This window comes from Rutilus rutilus, assembly GCF_951802725.1.
Source record: "Rutilus rutilus genome assembly, chromosome: 10".
NCBI classification, from domain to species: domain Eukaryota; kingdom Metazoa; phylum Chordata; class Actinopteri; order Cypriniformes; family Leuciscidae; genus Rutilus; species Rutilus rutilus.
In genome coordinates this window covers 24258931-24285666 of record NC_140215.1, presented here as the reverse complement: position 1 = coordinate 24285666, position 26736 = coordinate 24258931, and the positions used below count along the sequence as shown (strand labels likewise).

General features: G+C 40.7%; 1 protein-coding gene across 2 annotated transcripts in view; it reads left to right on the top strand.

The window, feature by feature from the left end:
• The window catches only part of nrp2b (neuropilin 2b), an 87151-nt gene extending 60643 nt beyond the window's left edge, over nt 1–26508 (top strand). Inside the window, exons 8-17 of one of the 2 annotated variants that reach the window (XM_084421756.1) lie at nt 1586–1730; nt 3187–3536; nt 4493–4637; nt 12807–12884; nt 13556–13699; nt 16052–16317; nt 16434–16530; nt 18024–18056; nt 23658–23720; nt 24550–26508. In XM_084421756.1, coding sequence (XP_084277882.1) covers nt 1586–1730; nt 3187–3536; nt 4493–4637; nt 12807–12884; nt 13556–13699; nt 16052–16317; nt 16434–16530; nt 18024–18056; nt 23658–23720; nt 24550–24854 — 1626 coding nt within the window. In that variant the 3' untranslated portion in view covers nt 24855–26508. Of the gene's footprint in view, nt 1–1585; nt 1731–3186; nt 3537–4492; nt 4638–12806; nt 12885–13555; nt 13700–16051; nt 16318–16433; nt 16531–18023; nt 18057–19816; nt 21630–23657; nt 23721–24549 lie in introns of those variants that run through there. The other variant, XM_084421757.1, reaches the window with a different exon arrangement.
• The last annotated feature ends 228 nt before the right edge of the window (nt 26509–26736 follow it).

Genomic DNA, 26736 nt, shown 5'->3' with positions numbered 1-26736 from the left:
GCTGGGTGTGTGTTAGGTTATGTCAGTGAATCGTGAGAAATAGGACTCTCCCACACACTAAAGAGGTGATATATTACACACTGCTTGCCCCCAGTCGTCACACACACATACACACACACACCACTTGGCTCTCACATACTGTGCTGTGTTGAAAAACTTCAGAGGCAGTGAAGGGGAAAGGTCACACACTCCATCATGAGGTCATTAAACAAAAGCAGATTTCTGCGATGCATGTCTGCGTCTTCCTACTGACAACAGCTTTACACACTCACGTTTTCTTCTAAAGCATCTCTTTCTCTCTCTCTCCTCACACACACTTTTTCCCAAGGTTTCACTCGTCATCTATCTATCTATCTATCTATCTATCTATCTATCTATCTATCTATCTATCTATCTATCTATCTATCTATCTATCTATCTATCTATCTATCTCCTGAGTTATTGTATTATATTTCAATATTGTGATTGAATCTTTCGCATTGTTCATATTTTATTTTTTCATTTACCAAAAGATGGTAGGCGTATTTGTAGCAATCTGTGAGTTATGATGAAAAATTGAACAATTGCCCCAGGTCTCCACTGCTTTTAACTAAACATATGCACAATGATTAATGACCACAGGTCCTCAGTTCATAGTTTCCTACTTTTATTTTATGATATATTGAGGCGATTTCCCAAAGGTCGGAAGGTTTTTTTCTTCTCATTTTTCTAACCCGCCTTTAATCTCCTCCTTCACTCTCAGCACAAGCCAGCCTAGGACGGACCTGACCCAGGCCAGCTGGCCCGGATGTCATTGGATCCTGAGATGGGTCAGGTCCTTAGGGTCCAGGCTTTGTTTTTTGTGTGTGCAGTGGAGCAGGACTCGCCCTCTTCTGGTCCTTCTACTCTTTCCTACTTCCTCTCTCTGGAGACAAAGATCCTGACAGAGGCTCACGTCTCTGAGGAAGAAGGAGAGATGGAGATTTGCTTCTTCACCATCCCAAGATGCAGTGATTGAAGCATATGGCATATTTCTATGATACCCTGTGAACTGCGTGCTGAAATACTAACCATCTGACATACTGATGTAATAATAATAATAATAATAATAAATAAACAATGACAACGCCCAAAAACATGTGGTAGCGCCTGGTTTTATTCAAGCATTCAAACATTCAAGCCCATAGATTGACAGCTGATTTTTCAAACACTCTCCACACTTTCTCACCCATGTCTGTGGACTTTAACTCATTCTGGAGGAAACAGCATTTCATGTTTGAATTTACGATGCTAACATTGGCGTCTATGTGTGTAGTCATTGGTGTGTGTATTTTGACAGCGATTAAGGTCACAATCTCACTTGACCCCAGTAAAGATCTCTTACTGTGTGGGAGATTGTGCTTGTTTGTTAGGTTAGTTTGTTTTGAATGAGTGGCCTCAGCCAAACCACCATTTGTGTTGTAAATCTCTCTCTCTCTCTCTCTCTCTCTCTCTCTCTCTCTCTCTCTCTCTCTCTCTCTCTCTCTCTCTCTCTCTCTCTCTCTCTCTCTCTCTCTCTCTCTCTCTCTCTCTCTCTCTCTCTCTCTCTCTCTCTCTCTCTCTCTAGGTTTTCCATGCAAACGCAGACCCCTCAGAGGTGGTCCTCAACCGGATCCCTCAGCCAGTCTTAGCTCGGTTTGTCCGCATCCGACCTCAGGCATGGAAGAATGGAATCGCTTTACGCTTCGAACTTTACGGCTGTCAAATCACGGGTCAGTAAAACTCACACCACACAACTTTTTCCCAAGTCTATACACAATCTAAAATGTTTCACCAGCCCTTAAGGGAACTGATTTGTGGTTGTTAACTTTGAGAATTGACTGAACATTGTTCTTATATAGGCTGTATTAAAATACAGTATATGTTTTATATTTCTCCATTGTTTTTAATACGATTATGCTGTTCGCAATGCTTCATGACATTGTTGTTCTTTCGCTCACTAAAGAAATAAATGTAGATAGGGAGTGATGATAGATAGATAGATAGATAGATAGATAGATAGATAGATAGATAGATAGATAGATAGATAGATAGATAGATAGATAGATAGATAGATAGATAGATAGATAGATAGATAGATAGATAGATAGATAGATAGATAGATAGATAGATAGATAGATAGAGTGTCTCGTGAACTTTCGTGCGCAGCAGGCCCACAGATACAGCACGTGACAAATATTGTTCCAGACGCCCACTGTGTCCCTGTCAAGTGGACTCAGATGTGTATTTATCAGAGCTCTTTAGGGTCCTGATTGAGTTTGGTTATTTATGGAGATGGGGAGATAGCAGGCACCTAATTCTGTTAGCATGTCCTGCAGCAGAAGAAGGAGGTGAGCTGCTTTTGCACTGATGTTATCAGAGACATCACACTCCATCATTACGCTATTAAACAGTGATTCGCTCCTTTTTTCCTCGACACTGAGCAGGACAAATGCGCTTTTAGAGACAGGGTCTTTTTCAACACTGACACAAACGACGTACGGACACGCCACTGGCCTCCATATTAGACCTGCTGCAGTCCCGAGGGGGCCGTTGTCCCTCGGGCATCCAGCCCAGAACAGGCTGCTCTCAGTGAGGCTTGTCGCTGCCCTTCCTGTCTTTCCCACAAAAGAGTGATGCTCGGCTCGCGGGATATCCGGCACTGCCAAGCCTATAAAGATGCCTGTGAAGCCATCGATCACATTCGTGCCGCTAGCCTCGATCTGTGTTTTACTGCTCTTTCTGTCAGGAGTGTGGGTGTACTTCTGGGTGTAATTCAACTGAGATTGTTAGGATGGGCTTGAACCAGATGCCCCAGCCTGTTTTCCTGTTCTTTTGTTCTGTGTTTAAGCCATAGGCCAAAATCAATCATTTATTTCTGGTAGCTTTTGTATTTGTGGCGGTTGAGCCAGAGAATGGCTGTTTTGGGCTGAGTGGGTTTTGCTTTTAACTCTGTAGAGGTGAACCTAACAAACCTGGAACACGATATTCTTCCTGTAATAAATCCTACACGCAAACACCCACTCCGCAGACCCAAAAAACACACCCGCACATGCTCTGTTTATTTATTATTTACTCCTAAGGCCTCTCTCATGACATAACGACATGAAACATTGATCTCTCCAGCCTTAAAATGTCAATTCCCCTTTGCTTCACCATAACTCATTATCTTGTCCATCCTCCGTTCAGATGCTCCATGCTCCGAGATGCAGGGAATGCTCTCCGGCCTCCTGCCTGACTCTCAAATATCAGCCTCCTCCATGAGGGACATCCACGGGGCCACAGGTGCTGCCCGGCTGGTGGCCAGCCGCTCAGGATGGTTCCCCAGTCCCGCGCAGCCCGTGGCCGGTGAAGAATGGCTGCAGGTGGACCTGGGAGTCCCCAAAACCGTACGGGGTATCATTACGCAAGGGGCCCGCGGGGTGGACGGCAGTACCAGCGCAGAGAACCGGGCTTTTGTACGGAAGTATAAACTGTCCCACAGCTTGAATGGAAAAGACTGGAGCTACATCATCGACTCCAAGACCAATTTCCCAAAGGTGAGAACTAAACTGGATTTTTAATGCTATCACAACAATCAAGTTTTTCTGGTTAATGAAACTGTTATTTATTTCATTCTTTTTAATTATTACATTTTTAATCTGCTTCAAAACTATGGTCTATTAATCAGTTGAGAAAACAGGTTAAAGCAGGGTTCCTCAGGGTTCCTGCCCTGCAGAGTTTACTTCCAAACCTAATCAAACACACCTGAACAAGCTAATCAAAGTCTTCAGGGTTAATAGAAAATTGCAGATTGGTGAGTTTGATCAGGGTCTGAACTAAACTGCAGGACAGTGGCCCTCCAGGGCCGGATTTGAGAAACCCTGGGTTAAAGAGTTAAAGTGATAATTAGTTAAAGTGAAACATCGTTTTTAACTGGTTCAGGTTGGTCTAGATCAGGATTGCTGAGTTTAGCTCAAACTCAACCATTTGAGGAACACTGGTCTAGATGGTTGATCAGCTGGGTGAACCTGGGTTTGACCTGGTAGTCCATTTTAGTCAAGAGCTGGTTAAGTCAGTTAGGCTTTATTGGACCCTGCTTTCCCATCTTAAGCATTGTATATTCAGCTTTTTCCAGCAGAGGACTGAAGTGAAAAATTTAACTGGAGTTGAATTAGGTTAATTAGTTAATCGTGCTAATTTAAATATTGTGGATCGTTGAAAAGGCTACAGTAATGAACAGTTCACCAGAATCAGATTATTAAAAGACTTACTTCATTCTTTCCTGCTCATCTCAGCGACTCAGCATTTCACTTCTAGATTCCCAATCTCCCACTCTGAGAGCAGAATTCAATTATGCTGCAAGCTTTGATAACATTCCAGTGAAATCATCCACGGTTGTGTTAATTAAAACCTGAGCTGCGTCAGAGACTTTCTCAAAAAGAGAGAATATCCACTAGCTTTCCTCTTAGTCACACAGCTGTGCTAAAGTCACTTTGTGATTCTGCTCCACCAGATTTTTGAGGGCAACACACACTACGACACCCCAGAGATCCGTCGCTTCGATGAGATTGTGGCACAGTTTATCCGGGTGTATCCAGAGAGGTGGTCGCCCGCCGGCATCGGAATGAGACTGGAGATACTGGGTTGTGACTTGCCAGGTAAGACCAGTGTTTTTTATTTTATTGTATTTATTTTTTTGTGTTTTTGTTTTGTTTTGTTTTGTTTTGTTTTGTTTTGTTTTGTTTTATTTCGCTTTGTTTTGTTTTGTTTCGCTTTGTTTTGTTTTGTTTCGCTTTGTTTCATTGTTTTGTTTTGTTTTGTTTTGTTTTGTTTTGTTTTGTTTTGTTTTGTTTTGTTTTGTTTTGTTTTGTTTTTCATTCTTTATTCTATGACTTTAGACAACACAAAACAGATTAATAGTAATCGCGATAAACTCTTCATCCGCTGAGTAATAAAGTTCATTAGCCTAGCTGCAGGCTGTTTACATTACCTGTAGCAACTTCACATTAATGAATAATAAAAAAAATGATGTGCGGTCACAGGTGTGTGCATTTATTGGCTATTGGCAGCAACTTCAACGTGGCTTATCCATCCAGATTTTTTAAGTCAGAATTATCCGTTTTTATTTAAAATAAACACACCGCCTCCAGCTACAGCAGTAGAAAGAAAACCACTCTGTCACTTCCATCTTTGCTCTCTGTCCCCGATGTCCTTCATATATCCTCCTCCTGAATCTTTTACCTGTCACATCGTGACGATCAGCCAAAAGGACACTCGACTGCTCCCTCTGGACCTGGCCTGGGCTTTATAAAGCGGCAGGCCGAGGGGCAGTAATCGACGGGCTGTCTTCATGGCTCTGTGTCTCCAGGAATGCCGGGGGCGAAGGAGCATTAGAGGAGTTGCTAGAAAGGACGATGTGGGTGGAGGCCAGGGGAAGCCTCAGGGCTGAGTGCCCAGGTTTATTAGCATAGCAAGACTTCAGGAGGAAGAAGGCATGATGAAAAGTCAGACAGAGAGCCGGTGCTGGCTCAGGGTTAGTTGGTGACACTTTGCAGGCAGAAGATAAGATCCGGGCTGAAAGCTTCATGTGTCATCGGCGGCGCTTGGTGCGATACTGGCACAGGTTTACAGAGCCTATGGGCCATAAATGAATGAGAGCGAAAGATCAAGAGAGAGAGAAAGAGACGATAATCAAAGCGGAAGAAAGAAATGAGGGATGGATCAAAGCCAGTGAGTTAATGAGTAACGAAAAATGGACTGACGGCCGATTGTGTTTGTGTACACACGGTTATGTTTGCGTGAGGGAATGCGATGACAGTGCGGCGAGGCTCCGCAGTGCACAACTGCGCACCAGATGTTCGAGACACAGGGGGCTCAATCTACCCCACTCAATGTTGAAACTACAGCCCCAGTTCCTAATCTCCACAGTAAATCTAATCACATACAGATCCCGAGACACACAAACACACTTGAGTTATATACACTTGCATGTGATTTTATGTATTTTCCTTTAGTATTATCTTTGTTTCCGCCCGTACGCACAACATTATGGCTGTTTCGTTTCCTACCATCTGTAAAGCACATCCACAGTCATACATACCAGTACCGGTCCTCAAATGAGCCGTTTGACAACAAAAAAAAACATATAGACCTGCGGTTTGAGTATTTGTTGTGACATTTTTTACACTATGACTTTGGACATGTCACAAAGCAGATTAATTATAATCATGATAATCAATTCATCCCGTGTTAATAAAGTTAATTAGCCTAGCTGTAGGCTGTTTACATTGCCTGTAGCAACTTTATATGCAAATGATGTGCGGTCACAGGTGTGTGTATTCATTGGATATTGGCAGCAACTTCAATGTGGCTCATCCTGTTTGATTTTACAGTCAGAATTTAATTGAAAATAATAAACACACCGCCCCCAGCTACAGCAGTGTTATATATACTTACATGTGACTTTGATTTGTGTGTATTTTCCTTTTACTTTCTTCGTTTCCGTCCATAAGCCCCAACATTATGGCTGTTTCGTTTCCTACCATCTGTTAAGCACCTCCACGGTGATCACCAGTACCGGTCCTCAAAGGAGCTGTTTGACAACAAAAAACATACAGACCTACGGTTTGAGTGAGATTGTCCTAATTCGGTCCTCCAAAGCAAACTGTACTTTTGTAAATGATGGTTGTTTGCAGCTGTGGAGCGAGGGTGAGTGACTCAGCCTGAACGCTGAACGCTGAACGCTGGCTGTTGTTCTGATTTTGAGCGGCCGTGGGGATTCGCGGAAAGAGAGAGACGTTAAATATTCACAGGGCTACATCAGTCTCACTTCACTGCACAGAGATGTTTACGCCAATCACACACATCTGCCACCACGTTCATAGTCGTCTACTGACTGAACACACACATGTGAACACACACATTTATTTTCATATAAAGAGAGATTATTAGAAGTTATTATTACATGGCATATGTATGTATAATGTATAATTGACTATTGTCCCCAGCAACCAGTTTCTCTCATATCACTCCACAGTCTCTTTCTTCTCACATGCTAAAGTAATTTAGACTCAAATTAATATTACTGTCCATTTATTTGGTAAGGAGCCTTGTCATAAGCAGGATAATGTAAAGTCATATCCTCTGTGTCGTAGTTCTGATCACCCAGACAGGGGTTATTTGACTATAAATATATATTACATACATATATCATACTACTTCTGTATACTGTACAAACTCACACAAACCAAGGTCATACATTCCTGGAGTTATTCTGAGCTGCGGCTAAGCTACGATTTTGTCCCCAAATCCCATCACTCTCCCAGAGGAAGGAAATTTGGAGTGAGGGACACAAGGAGAGAAATAATGAATTGATGAATAAATAAACAGAGGCGTGGCAGGCAGACATTGTGTGAGCAAGACCGTGAAAGACACACAGAGGGACTTTAGATATTTCAATCAGGCACCCTTGTCTATTATTCATTACTGGACTCAACGTCAAGCCAAAGGTTCCTTCTCTGGGAGAGAGAGAGAGAGAGAGAGAGAGGTAGAAAGAGTGAGGACAGTGACCTCTGCTGGGTGCAGTGCATCTCAAAATTGAAGAAGCTGGAGGGAGACATCTTCAACACAGCATGCAACCCTTTGAGACTAGGCTCGGCTAAACTCCTCTCCCGCTCAGGCTGAGTAAAGGTGCTGAGATTCAGGAGCACAGGGTTACTGCAGTTCACAGCAGACAGTAAGGCCTTCAAACAACAGCTGTGAATGGAATGGCTAACTGCCTTAGCCAAGAAGTACAGAAATCAGCAATTATGTATGAAAATTATGAGTACAAATATATCAAAAAATGTGTTTTAAAATCGCAAGTGAAGGGTTGAGGGTAGGGAGGAATTATATATTCATTACTGTTCAAAAGTTTTGGGTCTGTATTTTTTCATTTTTTTGAAATAAGTCTCTTATGTTCACTGTTCATTTAATCAAAAACAGTAATAGGTTACACTTTATTTGAAGGTGTCATTGTTACAGTGTGATTGAGTAATATTAATTAACTACATGTACTAACTATAGGGTTAGGGTAGGATTTGAGTTTGGTTGAGGGTTAATTGCATGTAAGTATGCATAATTTACTGTTATTACTATAGCAACTACATGTAACATATGTAACAAGGACACTGTAAAATAAAGTTTTACCTAAATTGTAAAATATTATTTATTCCTGTGATGCCAAAGCTGAATTTTCAGCATCATTACTCCAGTCTTCAGTGTCGCATGATCCTTCAGAAATCATTCTAATATGTTGATTTGCTGTTCTAGAAACATTTCTTATTATTATCAATGTTGAAAACAGTTGTGTAAAACTTTTTTTCAGGATTCTTTAATGAATAGAACGTTTAAAAGAACAGCTTTTATTTGATATAGAATCTTTTGGAACATTATATACACTGTAAAAAGTGAACAGTTGGATCAACTTAAAAAAATTACTTCAGTTGGTAACCCCTAAAGAAATTAAGTTTTCTCAACTTAAATTATCACGTTTTTCACGATAAAACGTGATAATTTACGTTGAGAAAACTTAATTTACCAATTGAAGTAATTTTTTTAAGTTGATCCAACTGTTCACTTTTTACAGTGTATGTTGTTACTGTCAGGATGTGCAGTACTCACCGATCACTCTCAGATGTGCGGGCAGGGCCTGTGGCTGTCCGTCAAGGGAACAGTGGGTGTGGTTTAGGACAGCGGGTGGTTTAGAGCGTTCCACTCTTCGTTCCTTGCCGGGGCAGCTGGAGATGTGATGGAAAATTGTTTCCTGTTCTTATCATCTTTGACAAGGAGGGTGTAATCATTTCTCTCTGGCTCGACCTCATTCTCTCGCCAAAACCGAGGGTCTCCCTCACCATCTTTCCCTGCTATTTCTCTATCAGGATGGATGCATGTGAGCTGAAGGACAACCGCTCCCCTGATCTAGTTAAATTGGCGCTTTGAAGTTCTCATCCACATGTTTCTGTTTAGTGTATTCCCCCTACACAACCCGTGTTTGCACACAGGCATTTACCCACAAAGCCCACATGTCATTCTTCATATCCTCCCAGTGTAAATATTTAGGTTGATCTCCACTCCTCCCCTCCTCTTTTTCCATACTGCACATCTTCCTTGCTCTTTATTATAAAATAATGCCTACTTCAGTCTTTGTACAGTACAGCTCTCCTACTGGAAACTGAATTGAAATTATGTCAAAGCCTATATGACCTTCTTTCTTCTGCAGAACTCAAATGAAGACATTTTGAATAATATTTCAGCTATTCTTGCCCAAGCAATGACAGTCAATGGGGTCCAAAACAATACTGGGTGGACCCCTTTGACTTTCATTGCATAAGAAATAAAGAAATGCATGTTTGGAACGACATGACTGTGAGCAAATGATGACAGAGTTTTCCCCCAAAAAAATAACTATTTTATGTTTTGGTGACTTAGTGGCAAATTCCTATGAAGCTGTACGTTTTTGTATGATCTGCTTACGTCCCACTGACAGTTAAGTCTGGGGTGGACCTTCATGCTTAGTTTTTTTCTTTTTTTCCTTTTTTCAAAAAAACATACGGTTTCATACGAATCAAATATATGAATTCATTTGAAATCGCCAACTTGTAGAATAGCTACTTTTTCTCATGAGATTGGGTTGGAATTTTCATCTCTTGAGATTTTCTGAAACATAAAACTAAATGACACCGTGACTTCCAATTATTGGTTTGTTTAACATGATTAATAACACAACTGCTAAATGGATATTTAATGAGCCAAGCAATATGAAGGTTTGTGATAGGTTATATGGTGTTAAACAACCCGCCGTAGCATTCTAGCCATGGTTAAGTGCAGTGTATAAACTTAAAAACTGTTTTGAAGAGATTTGAAATGTTTGTGATAAGCATTCGCTCTCTATCAAGCCGGCTGAAGATTGTTTTTTGAAATCGCCGTTGTTGTTTCTGAAGCAGGGTTCTCTGAGGACATCAGATGTGAATATGAACACTTTCGCCCTGAACATTTCTAGGCATGTGAAGCATATTAGATATCTATCTCCTGGAGATGATTTGTTGGTTTAACTGAGCTCGTGATGAAAGTCCTTATCAGAGGCCAAGCACAGGCCTGTCTGAACTCAGTATGTATCTGTGCGTTTGCATTTGGGGAATTTACTAGCTGAGATATAACACGATAAACCGTCTGTTACTTTCTGTGTTCAAAAGACACTGAGACAAAAGCTTTAATTAGTTCAGTGCCGCAGGAAAATGGCTTTGTTTTTTTAATTCTGGAGGCCAAAAGCCTTGTCTTTCAAGTTGGAAATGTTTAATTAGGTTGCCTATGAATAAGCATCAGTGATTAAGTATGCGTTTTTGTGTGTTTGTGCATGTTTGGAGCATGCTTACTATTTCGTTTAATGTGGTTGTGTACATGAACACATTGTTATAATTCGCCACATCAGCTTTGATGATCACTTTCACAGTTGCTGATCCGGTCTGACTCCTGTTCTTTGTTTGTTACTCCACATAATCTCCCAAACACACATCAGTCTTTGTTTTTCCTTGCTACGCAGTCTCTGCTCAAGATCTCAGTCAGGCGCTGAAGTACAGCCGGTCTGCCTGCCAGGGGCACATTTACTCCAAGGCTTTCTATGTAATTGAACATTTTTTCCATCTTGCCATGAAAACGCTGAGTCAGAGATTGCCAAGGCTCAGCGGGACCCATGAGGCTGTACGCAGGGCTAACTCCGCTCTGTGCCCTGAATGCCGAGGTTAAAAACAAGGTAATCCTTCAGGGTGATGAGGAGTGACCCCAAAACTAGCCCTTGCTTGTAAATATCTGGTCTGTCTTTGAGACTTGTAAACATTTCGTGGCCTTAATGTGTTATCAGGCTGTGGAGGAAATCTCAGGCAACGCCCAGATCCAGATCAATTGGCTGCAATAGAGCTTTAGAGCATATTGGAAATCTATTGCCGTGTCTTGCTCTGATCCATAGCTGGAGCTTCAGGTATAGGGAGGAATTAGCAGCATATTTCACATAGGGTATATAGAAATCACATTAAGGGAAATATCTGGTGTCAGTTTAAAAATAATTGCAAATAATGTTGAATATTGTTGAACATTAGCTAATTGACAGGTAAATGAAAAGACTTGTTGAATGAGCCAATGATTCAATGATGAACCACAATGATGACCTCTCTGTTAACACCTTTAACAGAAACATATACACTACCATTTAAAAGTGTTTTTTTTAAAAGAAGTTAATACTTTTACTCAGCAAGGATGCATTAAAATGATTAAAAGCGATTAAAAGTTTGTTAGATTTCAACTTATATACTTATATATATATCATGGTTTCCACAAAATTAATTGTTTTCAACATTAATAATGTTTCTTAAGCAGTAAATAAGCATAAAGAATGATTTCTGAAGGATCATGTGACACTGACTGGAGTAATGATGCTGAACATTCAGCTTTGCCATCATAGAAATAAAGTAAACTTTACCATTTATTAAAATATAAAAAAAGTTATTTTAAAAAAGTTTTACTGTATTTTTTATCAAATAAATGCAGCCTTAAAAAAACAATTAAAAAAACATTACAAAAATTCTTACTGAACAGTAGTGCACATTAGACATGACAGGAGAGTGTCCTACTTTATGTATGTGAGGCTAAAGAAAGAAAGGTGTGTTACCTGACAGAGAGTTCTCAGTTCCCAGGAGGTTAATTGCATTTGTAAAGGGCAGAAAATTAATAGAGTTTAATGTCAGAAGCCGCCAGCTGGTGCATCCCTTTCATGTACGCACCCGCTTATAGAAATTAATAACATATTAATATTACAGTAGGCCTCTCCTTTTCATGTTGTGCTAAAGTGTCTACATGATTAGTGTTACGCCACTCACGTATTTGCCAATTAAGCAGGGAATTGTTAAGAGTAATGACATTAATGACTTTAAGAGCTGACAATCATTACTCATTTACGCCTCGTTGTCTCTAAATCTTCCTCCGCTTGATCCCCCGCAGGGAACGAAGAGAGATGCAACGGCTGATTTAACATTTTCCGTCATAACAAATTATCACCGCAGAAACCATGTAAGAGCGCTGTTGCAATTGTTTTGTTGCTGTCTGGCTCGTGTCATTTTGGCCAAAACTCACGTCACTTATGGGCGAGAGACGTGGAGAGAAAGAAGAGAAATAAAGCTAAAGAAGTCAACAACTGTATTTTGCTGTATAAAAATGAAAGCGAGCGAGAGACAGTCAGAGGAGGGAATGTCTTTGGAAGTCTTGTGTTGTGACTCATGGAAAATAGCTGTGGCAGCAATGGTTTCACTTTTAAATGCATTGTGGGTAACTGGTACAGTAACTGCAGTTGTCTGAGGTGGCTCTTGAATATGCTCTCTCTCTCTCTCTCTATCAGAGCACTTCACAGTAAATAGCTCTCAGATGCTTAGAATTTTTCTGTTCTAGTTGTGGTTTTCTAATATTTATCTTATTGTAAACGCACAATGTGCATGTGGTGCATGTGCACATTTTTAATTGTCTCGGCCTGGTTTATGTGTGTCTGGTGGCTGTGGCCACTTTTTGGGGGACAGATGCTGGTGTGCATGCATGCCTGTGTGCGATCATGTGTGATTATTCTGTCATTTCTTATTTGAGGAGTGTTTTCCAGACACTATGTGTGTGTGTCTAAGTTAGGGAGGCTTGTGTATTCATCAGCACTGGTACAATGATCTTCTTTAGAGGATATTAATTGTGCCTCGCACAATTTTTCCCAGTCTCAGGCTTATTTCTAAAACGTGCTGTTTTTTACTTTATTTTAGAATCTACCACCATTCCTGACACTGTTACGCCTACCCTTCCCCCTCAGGACGAGACAAGTATCGCCCACAGGACACCAGGTAATCAAACAGAGCACCTTACTTACAGAAAATATTACTATAGTGCACGAGATCAGATCTCGCTGTTGAGTGAATATCAATATATCCAATCAATTTAATGTATATTACAAAATACTTGGCTGAGGTGTAATGGAATATCTAGTAGAGCATGTCTCATTAATGAATGTTTTTATAAGCAATTTTAGTATATCACACATGCACTTTTATTTACAGTACTCTGCTGTGTAATTGCAGCTTTGCTTTTCCCAGAGCTCTAATAACAGATTGCCGCCCCTCCATTTCTGCACACTTATGTGTTGATGAGTAGAGGCTCGCAGCATGTAAACTGTCATGTACAGTGAAACAGGAAAATGTGCACATACAATGAGACAGAAATCTATGCACATGATGTACATGATGTACATTAGAAACTGGAAATAAATACAGTGAGACAGGAATTTGTGTATGTAAAATTTGTTCTCATATAATAAATAAAATATACATGTAGAAAATGCATGTACAGTAAGAATATGCAGGTTATATTTCATATATATATTTATATATATATATATATATATATCATGAGGAAATACATATCGTAGGACACATATAGTCATAGGACAAATATAGTATGTGTGAGCCTACAACCGGTCATGGAAAATGAGTATGGTTTGCTCTTTCTCTCTTCCCAGCTCCCACCACTCTGTCATCTCTGGGTGGTCTGTGTGACTTTGAGCAGAGTATGTGTGGATGGACCCACGACCCCATGTCTGATCTGAAGTGGTCTCTGTATAGTTCCTCCAGTCCTAGTCTGGACCTGACACTGGGATCTGACAGTAAGTGCATCTTAATAAAAGATATTACGTACTAATCTCTTCAAACATAAACAAAAACAGTGGGAATTTTGGTATAGCATTGGGAATATCAGGAACTTTGAGAAGACAAATGTGCTTGATTAATAAGAATTGTTAGGAAAATAAACAGGGACAGCAGAAGATGGTCAGAAGGAAGTATTGTGATGTATGGTGACCTACTGTGACCGTACTGCACAAAAGACATTTTAAGACCTTCTTTTGCCCTTGTCCTCTTTATGAATCCACACACTCACACACATGCGCTCACCTCTCATTTCCCATCCATCCGTCTCATTACTGGTGTGTAATTAATGTGATGGTTGAAATCTGGGAATAGTCTCTGTCATTCTCTCAGTCCATCCTCGTTCTTCCTCTGGGAGTTTGTTCATCTCTTCACATCCCTGAGCTTACCTGACCTTTATCAACCCTACGTGAAAAAAAAGATGAGTGCTTCACTAATTCTGCATGCACACACACACACACACAGAGTTCTCCATGTCCTCACTGCTTTCCTGGAGCACTCTGCCTTGTGAGGCTGTTAAAAAAATATTGCACTGTTTTCCATATGTCAAGTTTTAAAGAGAGATCCAGCAGTAAAGAGGAAAGAATCCTGTCCTGTTTTAACCATTCCCAAACCAAGTGCACCCCCCAATCCCAAGACTTTCGCCTCTCTCTCTCTCACACACACACACACACGCACTCTCTCTCTCTCTTATTAACACCAGGGGTGTCACGTCACATTCCTCACCTTCTCCAAACAAACTGTGTAGATCCCCTAACACAAAACTTCTAGAAACTCAAACTCGATTTCACAAGAAGTTGGTTTCCAAAATGTATCTCAGTGCAATTCATAACACAAGTACACATTGTATTCTTAGTATTGTTGCATGTAGTGCTTTAGTACTGTAGCTAGACTCTTTCCGATCAAGGGGTCAATGTTTGGCTGGTAAGCTTGTAGGTGATGTAAGTCCATCATCTAGGGCCAAAAAGCTACTTTCTCCATTGACTGCCAGACTCGAGTAGATGTTTCATACGGAAGCCTGTTTCTTCTCAGTAAAGGAAAGAATTCAAAAAATAAAAATAGATATGAAGTCACATTAAGAAATATACAATATACACAATTACAAGATAAAAAGTCCAAGGTGGAAACAGACTTCTATAGTTATGCCTGTGATGTTTTTGCATATGGAGTATGTTTCTGGCTTCCCAGCATCCCTGGACAAGAGCTGCTCAACTCATTCACTTTATAGCACAGCTCACTCCCATAAAACGATCCAACATCACACTAAGCCGTGTAGATCCCATGGCTCCTGGAACAGCACTCTGAGCATTCCAGAGTGTTCATACCCCAGTGGTTTAACCAGGAAACGGAAAAACAGAGGGCCAGAAAGGGTTAATGCGCAGTCAGCCTAATTAACTCTAGGTGTAGAAGGTTCCACTTAAAAACAATAATCCCAGAAGTACCTTTCCCTGCCCTCTGGTTACTTCAGGCACATCAACCTAAGCCAAATAGTGTCTATGCAACGGTGAACTTTCCCTGTGAAAAGGTAATTAATTTTCCTATATGTATACCCAAGATCAAACAGAGGAAGTTCTTCTGCTTTAATTAAATGCATAATCTATTTAGGCATCTCATAAAGGAACACCAGCGACAGCCTGATCTCTGATTTCAGTACTGTGTTTTCAATAAGTTTGGGATGACAAATGTGTCAAAGTAGGGTGAACGGAAATGACTATGCCATTTCTCTATACATCAGTGTAGGTGGGAGCATTTGAATCATAGCTGAGGCAGCATGGGTAATGATGATAATTTCTGGTGCCACGCTGTCCAGTCAGATCACTCACAGAGTGTTTCCCAACCTTCTCTCTGATTGTTGTTTTCCGCTCTTCCTCTCCTCTCCTATTCATTTTTCTTCTGCTTTACTGAGACGTCCACAGCGGGATCTGACAGGGATTGCGTTGTAAGGACTCTTTCCTCTTAAAACAGGAAACAGGGGGGGGGGGGGGGGGGGGACATGTTTTTATGTCTGAGCTGAGTTTCTGCTTCCCTCCGGTTCAATTATTTATTACTGAGCAACATAAAAAACAAACCAGATTGTTCAGTGCAATGTAACGGCGAGAAAGAAACAGAAAAATGGAACATTTTAAATTTGGCTTATCACCATGTAGGACATATTCCTGGATCTACATCATGGTTGGTGTAGGATTAAATATTTGGTTTAGGGGTAATGATTAGGGTTGGGAAGTTGTTGGAACATGTTTCTTTAAAAAGATTGTTGTTCCAGGACCAACAAAAGATGTTTAACATCAGCACTTGCTTCTGTCTCTCTTCAGATTTTGGGAATTTCCTGTACGTAGAGGTGAGTCCTAAGTCAGAGCCGCAGCGTGCACGGTTAATGAGTCCATCGGTGGGACCCGAGCGCCGTCCCGTCTGTCTGCTCTTCTACTACCAGCTTCAGGGTGAAGGTCAGGACAGTCTGCGTGTGCTGCTCCGGGACGATGACCAGGAGGAGACGCTGCTCTGGGCACTGAAAGGAGACCAGGGGCCCATGTGGAGGGAAGGCCGCACCATCCTGCCTCAGTCCCCTAAAGAATATCAGGTGCACACAGACTCATCCAATAGAAATCCGTGATGTATATAATGATAAACAAGTAAATTGACACCCGTAACACAGTACAGTCTTTAATTCTCTTTCTTTTCTGATTAATTTGCAAGGTTATCATCGAGGGCTTCTTTGAGCGAGGCAGTCGAGGGCACATTTGGGTTGACAACATCCATATGAGCACCAGCATCGAGCTTGAGCAGTGTACACGTAAGTATCAACATCTGGGTCTTTCTTTGTCTTGCTTTATTTCCCTCTTTCAGCCATCACCCACCAAATTTGTCACCAGGGACCTAAATGAACTCTTGCCAAGCACCAGATGCAAGTAAAATTGGCTTTGACGAGTAAACAAAGGGGAATTTTCTTTAAATTAAAATGGAAATTAAATTAAATTAAAAATAATAAAATTGCATTTGTCATTTATATATTTTTAAATACATATTGTTTATTAAAAAACAAACTAAAAAAAACAGCAAAATTGTTTCTGGGCTGGTAGGAAATATTTATACATTTTAAGACAAAATTGTATATATTTTCGAAATTTGCATTGGCAGATGTGACAAAAACTTCATTATGGACCCTGCCTGTCACCAAACGATCCATTCTGACCGCATAACTGCGGCTTTCCATGCCCACCCTACTCTTCCCATTCAAGCCCAAGAAAAAATTAATCACACAGAAAGTGTTTTTCAAGTGCTCGGCTCACACAAAAAGCTGAAAACTAGGCCACACTCGCCCTGTGGGCTCTGATCTCAATCTATGTTTCATTAGTTTCTTTTCCTTCTCCTCTCTTATTTGTAAACAGAGCTTTTCCAGAGCCATGCCAGGGAATAACCCGTCAGGCCTGCTCTCTACGGTGTAGCTTTTCACAGACACAGAACAGACATTAATGTCGAACAAAGCACTTCGCTACACGGCCAGTCACTCACAATGCTGTGAAGGTTATTTACTGAGCAAAAACATTGCTTTTCCTCTGAGGACATATTATATTTAAACAATGATCAGCAAAAATAGGATTAGTTATGAATCAAGATATTGATGTGAGCCGCCGCTCACGTGCACAGGCCCCCGGCTTTGGGACTTCACTTATTAATTAAAGTTGTTCGGTGTGCATGCGCCAGCCCCTGTGTCGCTGCCAAATCTGTCCCCTGCCTCTCTGCAGAGTTCCCTTTTAAAGCGACTGCATTCCAAACATTCTGAACTGGCATTCTGTTTCTCTGGCAGTCTAAATGTGTGTGCGCGGCACAGTTTGCCAAATGACACACAGCCCAATCCTATTCTCCTCCCTTCTTCACTCTTTCTGTCTTATTTCTTCTCCTTAACCTGTGTTTGTGATTTCAGACCCCTCTCCAAAAAATGTCTTTGTGATGAGCTAAAGTGTTTCTAGGGAGTTCTGTTAATAATTTTACATTTGTAGTTAAAGGGGCTGTAGGAATTTTAATGAATATCAAGCAGGAAATGTCCCTACCTGAGAGATATCACTCAAACTGGTGTCCTGAGATATTAGGATATATTTAGCCAATCAGAAGGGTGGAATTCACAGTACATAAGAATTTATTCTGTCAAAGAATAAGAAATCTAGAGAATTGTACTCATAATATTAATCACACTGTGTCAGAATTCCACTGCACTGTTGTTATTTATGTGAATAGATTTTATTTGTGCCATTTTCTTTTCTAATCCATATTTTTTTCTGGTTTCAGAACCCTTTGCTGCATTCCCCCCTGAAATGACTGGTGAGTTTCTGGCATATTGTCATTTCCTGTGCCAATGTTTGTGCTTCCTGCTTGTTGCCTAGCAGCTTTCATCACCTAAAGGGCTTTTGATAATCATTGTATTTTTGGTTAAGCTTCACACCAGCAACGCACAGGGATTCTGTACAGTCTGTTTCCAATCCCACAACAAAGTTTAAATGAGTCAGATTCAACACCGATTTTATGTGTTTAGTTGTTCGTTCAGTGACGTTGGTGTCTTGATGCCAAACCATTGCCGTCATCATGGTTAATGTCTTCACCATCATTATTGTCATACGGACATTTGGAGCATGGGCTGAATCCCAGCATGCATCTGTAGCCTCACATCATGTGCTGTGTTACTGTATATGGTGTCGTTATCATGCTAAACATCATCAAATGTGGCCTATAGATTCAGTTGGTCTATTACCCCTCATATGTCACCCCTTGACATTTCAATAATAGTAGTAGTAGTGGTAATAGTAAATAATAGTAAATCCTAATTATGAAAATATTTGTTGTTTTGCACCTTAAATACAAAAAATTACATGGCTATTCAAGGTGCTTCACAGGTCAGAATGTAACATTTTAAAATAGACACATCATTTTCCTTAAGGACTTTTAAGAAACATCTGAGACAAAGTTGATAGAAATGATCACTGTGAACTCTTTTAGAACTATTTCAGTCTACGGAGCAATGAAAGAGCAATATCTGAGCAGTAGCATTTTCCTCTGGGGTGACATTCACGAATTTACTACTAGTTCATTGAAAACAGCAAAGAACTCTAATGTTGTTGGTAGACCTTATCCTTGTGTAAGCATTGTTCTGGTGGTGTGTGTGTGAGCTGCTGTGCTGCTATGGATGTCATATGTTTATTCCCCAACAGCTGCATGATTGCGGTCAATCAAATTCAGCTGCAGTGGAATAATATTCATACACTCCATTTTAAATGATTGTGGAGCACACAAGCCCACTAATATCCTATTCCTTTAGTAACTAACTCCCTTTTTCTTAATTGAAGTGGAAATTATTCATTTTCCCATAGCAGTCAAAATTCCTAGATTACATGCGTGTTTATGCATAGACGAGAGTAAGAAGACATGGAGGGAATAGAAAGAGAGATTGGTGGAGGTTTGTGTGTGTGTGTTGTATACACATGTGGTGGGTGAGCAGTTTTTATGCACTGCTGGGTTGGGTTCATGGAAGACTTTGGCTTGAGGCAGATGAAGCTGGCACAGATCCATGCATGCAAGAAAACAAAACTTTCCCCCTAGAAAGAAGAACTACAGAGCACATGCACACACACACACACACACACACACACACTCAATCGCCAAAATACAGCATTACAAAAGAACGGCTGAGAGAAGGTGCTGACTTCAGCCGGTGTTTTATGACACAATATGCTCTTATGACCTTCACATTTGGTTGCATAAGAAATTAGCACAGATTCCACAATGCATCAGCACATTTTAAGTGAACTATCTGAGATGTATCATCTGTTCACACCCCGTGAAACACATGTCTGCAGTCTTAATGTGATTTAGAAGGACAAAACTCTATCTGAACAGTTATCGATTCCCTGCGAAGGGGCCGCTGACAGGCGTTGACGTGCATGTGCATTTGCGTGTCTGTGTTTGTTTTGTTTGTATGCAGCACCAAATCAGAGCAAAATCATTCACATACAATCCAAGATGGCTTGAAGCTATGCAGTCTGCATGCCTCTCTACCCCAAGCCAATTCTTCTGTGTCTCTCCACCAGGGGGAGCCTCACCTGGCTGGAGCGACCCCACTGTGGACACGACAGTGTCCCTGCAGCCCATGCCCACCTACTGGTATTATGTAATAGCCGGAGGTGGCGCCATTTTCCTCCTGGGCTGCGTCACGTTGGTCATGGTGCTGTGTTGCCATCGCTACCACATGGCGGCCAAGAAGAGCCAGCACTCTGTGTCCTACCAGAGCACGTACACGGGACAGTTCGCAGGCGGTGGTCCCGGGGGTCTCGCCAGACCTGGGGTGGAGCCGATGCTAACTATTAGGTTAGAGAAGCAAGAGCCCTGCTCACAGTGCTGAGACGACACCGGCGAATCTCTTCATCCCACTATTTCACAGGGACACCTGCATTGGTGCCACTTAAAGTCGAGGATGATGCGAAGAAGATGTGGACAGATATAAGCACCAGAGTTGCCGACTCTTTTGTGGAGCTCTGGTGCTGGAAAGGAGGAGATCTGCTGTGCCGAAGGGACATCCAGCCAAAATCCTGACTGGCAGAGACCCCCTTTCCCCCTTCACTCTTTAGCTGTGTGTGTGGATGGGAACCTTACTATGAAAGCTCTAATCTCCTGTTCATGACCAATCCTATTGTACAGTCAAAAGAACTCGGCAGCATTGCCAAAATCAGAGGAGAGCCTGAGAACAGCGACGGGAGTGAGGCATCGGAACAAAAAGGAAAACCGTCAAACATTTCCTTGCATGTGTGCCGCATCTCATGTGCACATAGGAACACTTGAGGCTCGAGGAGTTTGACAAGAAGCTTCAAAGAGACAAAAGCATGAATGTCAAACACTCTGGGACAAATGTTCTTGCTGGAGAATCAGGATATGTGTGGAAGGCTTAGGTACCACGTAATGTACTGAATTTTAAAACTCCTGGTACCTTCTTTGACTATTGAATGAAGCTTCTTAAAAGCATTTTGAAGAATGTTTGTTCTTTTTCAGAGAGTTCATTTTGAGTATCTGTCAATATGTGTCTATATATAAACTCTTCTTTTCTGAAAGTCACTGGGGCTTTGGCACTTACAGTACGTCTGAAGAGATACAGTATGTTTTCCGCCTATATGCAAAGGTCACATGACCCCGCCTTAGCCAGCCTATTCCTCTGATTGGCCGACTGACTGATACAACATTGGCCTTAAGACGCTTCAGTGGCATTGGGCTAGTTCAAGCCAATCACTGTTCTCATTTATTATTTAATCCTTTCGTATTCATGCTCAGCCGAGATCAACCTAAGTGTATATGCAGCTAACTGATGCACTGACTTTATTTTTGTAGCTAACGTTAAAGCAGTGTGTGTATTTGTGTGCTGTTCCCCAGAGATTTTAATTACACATAGTCTTGTAAAAGAACAAAAGCGGAGAGCTTTGTAAATCTGCCAAATGTTAGACAGTGCAGGAGTGCTTCGCTAGCTGATTTTGCTTCAGGGAGAGAGTTGGCACGTTAGCATGTTAGCTGAAGCCCATCTCCAAGTCCACCTTTTATAGTGTCACTCAATACACCTGCTGATGTCTTACTGAATCACTAAACAACCTCTTATCTTTTTTTTTTTTCTTTTTTTTTTGATGGCTTTTGCCATTTTATCAGTCGAGTTAGACAGCAGACGGGGAAAAAAAAAACAATTAGCATTTTGTTTTATTAGCATTATTTGCATATGACAATCTTGCTACAGATTTTTTTCTTTAATGTATCAAAACATGCTATATATGCAGGAGATTGTTTTAAAATGCACTTCAAATGTGTGCTGCGAGTATTCGCTTCATCTCTTTCGTGTGCTACTTGAAACGTAGCGGTATACCTCTGAAAAAAAAAAACATGCTATGGTCTGAGATGTTCTGTCCAAGTACATAGTGTTCAGTGTTTTCTGAACACATAAAAATAGGCGCCATCAGAGCTCAGGATGGAAATTCCCCCAACAAAACATTTTCCTCTTTACACATAAAGAGTCTGAGGCTTCATCTATTACTGAAAGCATCTGTCAGGCAGCCACGTCAGATTTTGGTTTCATCTAAAGCAACTGGGATGAAAGGAGAAAGTAAATCCTGATATCTTGTTATGTCCTCCATCTGGCAATAGGTGAAAATAATCCCCCATCACGGACAGGCTGGCCCTTTTCTCGCCCGTTTATCTACTCTTCACGAAAGAATGTGTGGGGAGATGGAAGGCGAGATCAAACAAAAGCCTGCTTTAAATATAGACCTTCTCTGCAGAATCCAGGGTCTGAAGGGGTTTGTTTGAAACACAAAAGCACATGAAAGACCCTTGCAGACAGCCAGAGAGACCACCTGACCCGGCAGGCACATTGTTGGAGCATTGTCTTCTCTTTTCCCACCTAATCCTCTATACAGGAGTAGAGTGTGTTCTGTGGAGATGGGACACGCGGTAGCTTGCGAGACGTCAGTTCAGTTCAGTTTTGAGTCATGTGGTCTCCGTTGCGCCGCCATATTGTGAAACCTCTCACTTATTTAAGGCAGAATTTGCGATATGCAACACGTTTCTCTGAGTTTCTGTGGTCCACCCGCCCCAATTGAATGTGTAACAATACTAGCGTCAAAATTGTCTTGTCTCGTCTTGAGCAATTATACCGTTTAATTCCATACATTTGACACGTGTTCTGGTTTGTTTTGAGCAAGATGCATTTTTCTGTCATGGATGTTTCATATGCCTGTATGATTAATGTATGAATTTATATCAAACTTTTAACCCAGACTAAACAATCGTGATTCTGTATGTTGTTTTGTAGACTGAATGTATTAATTAATTTAATTTAATTTTCATTTTTTCTCTTTACTATTTATTTTGAGTTGCTTAAAAATGACCTGTCAGCTCATCATAATATGTTTTTAAATCTACTGTGGCTTTTTTTGAGGGTTTCTTTGAACCATTTCATATTTCTAATTAGGTAATGGACCAGATTACATTTTAAGCCTGTCGTAAGCATTCTTGCTTGGAGTTTTTTTTTTTTTTTTTGCCGTCTCTCAAAAGATATTAATGAGCAAAAGCACTCAGAGGGGGCCCATATGATGCCAAGAGTCTGTCTCTGATAGTACCTGCACAAAACAGCATATGCTCTCACCCCTCCTCAGAGACGGAGACAGGAAAAGGCGTCCACGTCTCAAGTGTCCGTCTGGAGAAAATGAATTTTAATGTAAAAAAAGAAAGAAATCCAGGTTGTATACTCTATATGTTTGCTTAAAAACAGGTTAACTATTCCACCTACAAATCTTGAACTTGATTAAATCAGTTCGGTCTATTGAAGTATTTACTCATGTTTGCTGAACATGAATTTTTTATGTTCATTATGTCGACATTATGCTTAATTTGCATCAAGTTCTGATGGGTTTGTGGTTGTGTGCACTTTTTTGTCCTTTGTGAATGTGGGGCTTTAACCCTGCCATCTATATAAGCTTTTTCTTTTCTCTATACAACGCAGCATTTTCAGCCTGTTTAAATACATACAGTATGAGGTATATTTTAGCCTGTTGAATTTCGTGGTCTTGGAAATGTGGTATGGAATGTTACAATAAAGTGATATTTTTCTACAAACTGCAGCTAAAGTGGTTTGTGCTCTTTTTTTATGGGTTTTTGACGATGTACTGTATAACAGACGATGCAGCTGTTTGTACCCAAGTCTGTGTGCTCATCAATGTACAGGTTTTGCTATTTATGTTGGCCATTTTGTGCTCATACATTGCACTGCTGTTACTGGCTCATAGAACAACAATGCACACGTTGTTTTCTTGGAACGTACCAAAAGAGCTTGTTTTCATGTAGCCTATTTTCAGTTTGACATTGGGTGTTTCATTTTGGTTGTGTTTGTCTTCCAAACAGAGCGAAGACCTGAAGACCTTGGAAATAATCGTCTATTCAATGGCAGAGAGCGCACTGGTCAAGGTAAATCTATTCATCAACCTTCAAGCATAGACTGGTGTATTTTAATAATAAACACAAATGGTGTCTTGGACCAAAAACAGAAAGTATGTACACAAATGCAGATGTGAATGCAATAAAAAATGACAAATTTTATCACAGATATGAATAAAAATATTAACCAGCACAGCTGCTTTCAACATAAGAAAAATATTGTAAAAAAAAAATGTTTCTTGAGCAGCAGATCAGCTCATTAGAATTTCTGAAGGATCATCATGATTTATAAAAAATATATATATTTTGTCAAATCAACTCAGATAATTAATGTGGTTCAGATAACATAATAATTTGAGTTTCTGTTGATTAAACCAATCTCCTTCATTGTATTAACTCAAAATTTTTATTTAATGAACTCAAAATTTTAAGATAACCAGGTCACTTACTTTTTTTAAGTTAAACCAACAATAATTTTTTACAATGTATGACACTGAAGACTGGAGTAATGATGCTGAAAAATCAGCTTTGCCATCACAGGAATAAATTACATTCAAATAGAAAAGAGTTATTTTAAATTTTAAACATTAAAAGTACCAACCCCAAATTTTTGAATTGTAGAAAACAAGTCTTATTCAACACAATTGCGCTACTTAAGTGAATGTAACTAATTTTAAGTATGTTTGGATATTTTTACTGGAAAACAAGACAAAAGTACTGAGTAAATAATGTTTTGCAATGAATGGCATGTGTTGCATTTATTGCAGCCCTTACTGTTTATTTTTATCCAAAAACTATCTAGGTCACAATGATACTTGCGAAATTTATTAACTGATAAACATTCTATTCCTGTTCCCAGGGTTCCATTTTCCTGCCTGGACCACGCCTAACCCCTCACGTGAACCTCCGGTGACACGGTACTCCGAGAAAGACAATGCCTGGCTGTACACCCTTGATCCCATCCTGGTCACCATCATCGTCATGAGTTCCCTGGGCGTTCTGCTGGGAGCGGTGTGTGCCGGTCTCCTGCTCTACTGCACCTGCTCCTACAACGGCCTGTCATCCCGCAGCACCACCACACTGGAGAACTACAACTTCGAGCTGTACGACGGCATCAAGCACAAGGTGAAGATCAACCAGCAGCGCTGCTGTTCTGAGGCCTGAAGGGAGCCGATCGGGAGAGACGCTCCGTCCGCTCGTGAACTGGTGCCGGCCTGATCCAAAACTGTGAATGGACCTCACGCCGCTAATATAGGGCTGATCTCTGACCGGGATTGTGGAAGGATCACTGGGAGCGTAGAGGCTTCCTGTGGACAGCTCAGCTGGAGTGAAACATGATCAACACATATCAACCTAATGACTTTACCCCTTCAAAAATGAAAAAGAACTTTAAATAAATGTATATTGCTATAGATTTGTAAAGAAAAATACAATCTAATAATGCTTAATGGAAGCTAGAAGAGAGAGACAGGCACTAGGACTAGAAGACAGATCGCTTGTGAAATCTTGGCCTCTATTGTGTGAGCGCTGTGGCCTAGAAAATTGTGGACATTTGCTTTAGTTTAGACTCGTGTCTTTTTGCTGACTTGCTTAAGTTCCCATCCCATCCCGTCTTTTGCCACTTTCTACAACCGGTTTGAAGTGTCAAAGCCTCTTATGAATGTTTTATACATAAGTTATACATAAGATCTGTCTGTAGCATAATGTTTTTGTTGTGGCCATTAGAGAACGAGAAAAGAAAATGCTGTATTACATTCAGAAAAAAATCCTTTTAGATTGAAGTATTAGGATTGTCTTTTGAGTCTCTTTTTTTCCTCCTTTCTTCTTTTTTTTGTTTTTGTTTTGCTTTTTACTGTTTGATTTCTAAGCATGGCGTTAAAGACTCTGTGCTGACAATTTCAAACTAATTTATCGCAACCTATGGATTGCTAAGGATTCAGATCCACTGAGCTAAAGAGTGTTAAGTGAGTGGAAAGAGAGTGAGAGCATCTTCTGTTCTCTCCTACTCTCTGTACCCTATTCTTGAAGGAACAAAGACTCAAGCTGGCAAAGCGACTTTGGTGAAGGAGCTGGAAAATCCCCAAGCCACTTTCATGTACAAACAATCGAGCCTTAAGCAAACTGTTTTGGAGGAGAGCCATTTTGAAACACCAGTCTTTGGGTTTAAAGCCACTGGGGCCTCGGAGGAGTCAGGCCTTGCGCTTGCTTTCTTTCATTTCACCTGTCTGTTTACTCCATGGTTTATTTTGGGCTGCTGAAAATGAAGGCTAACAAGACCAGGTTTGGTGTAAGCCTGGGAGAAGGGTGAGAATTTCACAGAACGTTTCACCTCGAGGTGAAGAGAGCGGTAGACCGAGTATGCACATGGGAGAAATGTGTGTACATTTCTTTTATTGTACCTCGACTGGCCTCTCGCTCCCCAGAGCCACGCTGGGAGTTCTGTTGACTTGTGGTTCGGGGGGGGGGGGGGGGGGCCTTGTCTTATTAGGGAGTGCGGAAATCAGCCGGAGACATGGATTGTTCAGTTGTTGGTGGAGAGATCAAAAAAGGAGGGAGAGATTGTGTGTATTCAGCTCGGTTTTCATTGGACTCTGTTGACTCTTTTCCAAGTGCCTTGGAGCTCTGGCCTGTTTTGGCTTTGCTGCAGAGCTGTGATAGTATTACCTCGTCTGTCTGGGACAGGAGGCCAACACCAAAAGACATGGAGATCCCGGCACTGGTCAGAACATTCAAAAATTGTTGTTTGTAGACTTTGTACAGAAAAAAAGTTCTTTTTTTATTGTTATTATTATTATTTAATAAAGTATGATTAACGATACTTGTGACTGGTGTGAACTTTATTTTAATGGAGGTCTATCTGTCTATCATCAATCCATTTATCTGTCTTTCTATCTATCTATCTATCTATCTATATATCTGTCTGTCTGTCGATCTATCTGTCTGTCTGTCTGTCTGTCTATCAATCTGTATATCTGTCTGTCTATTTATCTATCTATCTATCTGTATATATGTCTGTATTTCTGTCAATCTATCTATATCTATCTAT